The sequence below is a fragment of the Eurytemora carolleeae genome, unplaced genomic scaffold, assembly GCF_000591075.1.
Source record: "Eurytemora carolleeae unplaced genomic scaffold, Eaff_2.0 scaffold1531, whole genome shotgun sequence".
NCBI classification, from domain to species: domain Eukaryota; kingdom Metazoa; phylum Arthropoda; class Copepoda; order Calanoida; family Temoridae; genus Eurytemora; species Eurytemora carolleeae.
Genome location: NW_019397469.1, coordinates 47,756 through 52,175, shown reverse-complemented (window position 1 = coordinate 52,175; position 4,420 = coordinate 47,756). Strand labels below are relative to the sequence as shown.

Sequence of the window (4,420 nt, the reverse complement as noted above, 5' to 3'; positions counted from 1 at the left end):
TGTTCGAAGTCAAATTTACTACGGCCCAGAGTGAATTAAAAAAAAACACTAAAGGTGAATTTTGCTCCGGTGCTCCAACATATGAAAATTTTACATATCTAAGCGTTTATAATTCCCAGGCTTAGCCGCAGAATTACTTGTAAAGGTGATATTAAGTCATTGTCAGATTTACTAGGACTGTACGGGTAACTTTAGTTGACCTTAGGCCGAATTTAAAGAATTTGAGCGGCGGCTGAAATTTAAGCCACGGCTTAAATATGGTTGGTTCCACCACTTAAAATTGTATCAAATGTTCCTAGATTTAAGTCGGCGCTTAATTTAAACTGGGTTTTGGGCGGATTTAAGCCGCGGCTCAAATTCTTTTAATTCAGCCTCTAATAAATGGAAAGAATATTGTTCATTCTTCTATAGGTTTAAACATGTTTACTTCTGATAATTCCTTAATGTTTTCCCGCAGTAAAAATAATCAAAGTGACACAATTGTAAACAATAAACAATAATAATCATAAACAAGGATATCAAATTCAAACTTGAACAGACAAAGCTTTCAAGGGTACCGTTGTTAATCAGGCATTGCCATCTTTGCATAGAGGGTCACTTAACAATTGCGCTCACAGTCCTTTTAAGACTTTGATTCTTTGAGTTAAGTTGTTCAGCCGCTGAATTCCTAGGCTCAGCCAGATATCCTACACAAAAGTGTTTGCCTCTCATTTCTCCAATTTTATTGTTTTTGACAGATGATTTATTCCCTTCTCCGCTGGGAGTGTTCAAATCTGCTGGTTCATCGTTTAAACTAGATATTTGACACAAATCATCCTTCAATCAATATTCAGGCTTTTTTGGCTTGATAAAAAATTATGCTTTTTTCACCCAGTTGACGTTTTTTATTTACAAATCTTAAAGTTTTAATTGAATTAGAGTTTCATCGGTTTATTCCATAATTTTAATAAGAACAACAGTTTTTCCATTTTTTCTATTTATCGACAATTTCAATTTTATTGAAGTATTTTTAAACACATGCTTCCTCTATACCAGCAGAATTAATCTAAAGGTGTTCCCAAAGTTAATATAATAAAAATATAATGATAAATAAAAAAAAAAATTCATTTTGATTTGCACGGATTAAAATGCTGAAAGGTTATATTATTGGCAAACATTTTTTTGAAACCTCCATAAAATGCTGATATTGACATGTATCGATTTTATGTTTGATATAAAACTAGAGAAAATGTTACCCACAGATTAGTTTTTACGAGATTATTTTTTCAGACTCTACAGAAAATAATGTAAATAAAAACAACACAGTCTACAGAGCATGTTTGGTAATTGTGTAAATTATTAAAGCTGAGAATATTTTCTTTTCTTTTATTTTTTTAATTTTAGTTATTTCTAATAATAGACAGAATGATTGTTGCCTTGATCTTTCGTTTAATAATAAAATTCATCTGAGGATTTTTTGTTGACCTACAAATATGTTGCAAGAATTTTCAGAAATAAATTATTAGAAAAAAAGCCTTTAAAATTTTAAAGAATATTGAGTTAGAGAATATTGTTTTCATTTTTGTATCATTATACTTTTAATTGTTAAAACTGAGAATATTTACTTTTCTTTTATTTTTTATTTTTAGTTATTTTTAATAAAAAGCAGAATGATTGTCGCCTTGTTCTTTCTTTTAGTTAGAAATGCATCTGAGGATTTTTTTTGGTATTGCAAGAATTTTAAAAGGTTAAAGAATTTTAAGTTTCAGAATTTTTTTTTCAATTTTGTATCAATATAAATTTTAATTTTAATAATTACAACTTGTGAATATTAGATGATTAATATATTCATAAAAAAATGGCGCCAAAAGGGATGTCCTCAAAAATGTGCCAACAATAGTTCACTACATCTACACTACATAAAATGGCGCCAAATTGTTAACGTCATTAAGTTTGTATTTTTTTGTATTTGTATGAATTTTTGTAGATTTCCGAGTATTGTGGATGTTGTGCCAGGTTTGCTGGGCGCTTCCATTAGGTAAATTGCACTAGAGCACACGCAAAACATTCTTACCTTGACAGACAAATCAATTCTTAGATCTTGTATAAGCTAACTCAACTTTAAATGATATCACTGGGACAAGAAATAAGAAATTCTTCAAAAAATAATTTTTTTTATCAATTTACTGGTACTTAAAACTTATTACCACATGTGGTTATGCAAAAAATGTTGGGGTTTTATCCAAATCAAATGAAATCACCCGAAAAATCTGGAAAATGAATCTAAAGTTCTAATATACTATATGCAAAGTTCCAGTGCAATGTTTTTTCGTTTTCCTTTCTGAATGCTACAAGAGATCTTATTTTATTATACAGCATATAAAGTACATAAAGCACTGTAAACTCCGGTACATTTCATGTGCCGAGCCGACTTTTAAGCTGCTAGAGCAAGCAGTACAGTACGCATGCAGCTCTTATAAGACTGCCCGGGACATTACCCCATATGAATCAGCCCTACTATAGAGAGATTCTTAAAGTTTAAAAACAATTTTGCCTCTCTTCACTTAAATTTTCAGTCTGAGTAAAAACCTATCAAATGTTCTTTTTTTGAAAACCAGAAAACTCTGTAATAGGAAAACGACATTTATGCTCAAGTAATGACGACATGTAGTGCGAAAAACATGGGATTCAGCAATAATGCAGTGTAAACAGTGTAAACATTTTTTGCCTTTAACAACAATATATAGTATTGCTATAATGTCGTATTCCTATCCCAGAGTTTTCTGCTTTTCACTGTACAAAAAAACTTGAGAGCCGCTGGGAAAAAGTGATTAAGAAGTTTTAAATTCGTTTTGAATTAAAATATGTTAAATTTCTAATTTAGATTTGAAAGATTCTGCGAATGATCTTCATGATTATGAGGAAAATCCAGGTAAAATATGAAAATTTATTGAAACCTAATTATTTCAAAGAATACTGTTGAAAATATCAAGAATGTATATATGATCTGTCTCAAAATATTGTTTAGGATTAAAATTTTTGAATTTGGGACAAAACAAAATCATTGATTGATGATATTTGATCTATTTTAAAATATTGTTTAAAAAAATAATTTTTGCACGGAAAATTTCATCATTTATAGGATTTATGATTTATTTAAAGTTTTTTTTATCAGTCCAAGAACTTGAGAGGTTGAAGCGAGGGCCCCCAATGTTTGATCTACCCCGAACATGGAGGGTTAAAAAACTGGATAATTCAATCAATCAGGATACTCAAGACCTGCCTCCTCAGCCTGCAGGTTCAGATTATATCTATATTTTTTTAAAAGTTTTAATCAAAACTATTTTTTCAAATAACTAACCATGGAAATCAAAAAATACTTTTAACATAAACTAAATAATGCATAAAGAACTAGGCTAGGTATGCCATAATCATACGGCGGCAACACATTTAACGCCATTTCTTGTGATTAGGCCATTAATACTGACCAGCTCCCCTTTCGACAGAATTATATGAAATTTCAAGAACAGCTTTCTTATGGGTCTTTAAGAAATTTATATTTCGAAACCTTTTTGCTAAAACGCATAGCAAAACACTTTTTTTGCCTCTTTATCGACGCATTTGGATTAACCTCTTATGGTACGTGTCTATACAGTGCACAATGTACAGCCTAGAGTGTTCAGTGTACAATTTTACGAGTAAATTGTACGGTGTGCAGTTTGAAATGTACAGTGTAAAGAGTTAAGTGTACAGTTTGCAATATACAGCAAGTGAAGTGTGCAATAAACATATATTGCAATGTTCAGTGTACAGATTGCAGTGTTCGGTGTGCAGTGTGCATTTTGAAGTGTGCAATGTGCAGTTTGCAGTGTACATTGCACAATGTACAATGCAAATTTTGCAGTATGTACACTGTGAAATGTATAGTGTGCAGTGATCAGTATGCACTTACTTGAGAGTGTGCAATATGTAGTAAGTAGTGTACAGTGTTATACATTTCACGTACTCAGTTTGCACTTTGAAGTTTAAAGTGTACAGTGCGCAGTGTGCTGTTTGCAATGTAGCAGTGTGCAGTTTGCAATGTGCAGTGTACAGTTTACTGTATACATTGCAGGGTGAAGTGTACAGTGTGCAGTATGCAGTGTGCAGTGTACCATGTGCAGTGTGCCATGTGCAGTGATCAGTGTATAGTTTACAGTGTGCAGTGTGAGGCATACAGTATACAGTGTGCAGCATACAGTGTGCACTGCATTGTGCGATGTCAAGTGTATAGTGTGCAGTATACAGTTTACACCATTGAATGTGAAGCATAAAATTTGCCATGCATTGTTTATGTTAAGTGTGTAGTGTATATTGTACAGTGTACAGTTTAAAGTTAGCAGTGTGCAGTGTGTAGTGTGTATTGTGCAGTGTGCAGTGTGCAGTGTTCAGTGTGCAGTGT

The 4,420-nt window shown here is 32.0% G+C and overlaps 1 protein-coding gene across 3 annotated transcripts in view; it reads left to right on the top strand.

Annotated features, from left to right (window-relative positions):
* Positions 1 to 1,236: 1,236 nt before the first annotated feature.
* Positions 1,237 to 4,420, top strand: part of LOC111714465 (uncharacterized) — a 7,971-nt gene continuing 4,787 nt past the window's right edge. For all 3 annotated transcript variants that reach the window (XM_023489575.1, XM_023489574.1, XM_023489573.1), the window contains exons 1-4: positions 1,237 to 1,322; positions 1,967 to 2,017; positions 2,864 to 2,911; positions 3,155 to 3,277. In XM_023489575.1, coding sequence (XP_023345343.1) covers positions 1,316 to 1,322; positions 1,967 to 2,017; positions 2,864 to 2,911; positions 3,155 to 3,277 — 229 coding nt within the window. In that variant the 5' untranslated portion in view covers positions 1,237 to 1,315. The remainder of the gene's footprint in view (positions 1,323 to 1,966; positions 2,018 to 2,863; positions 2,912 to 3,154; positions 3,278 to 4,420) is intronic.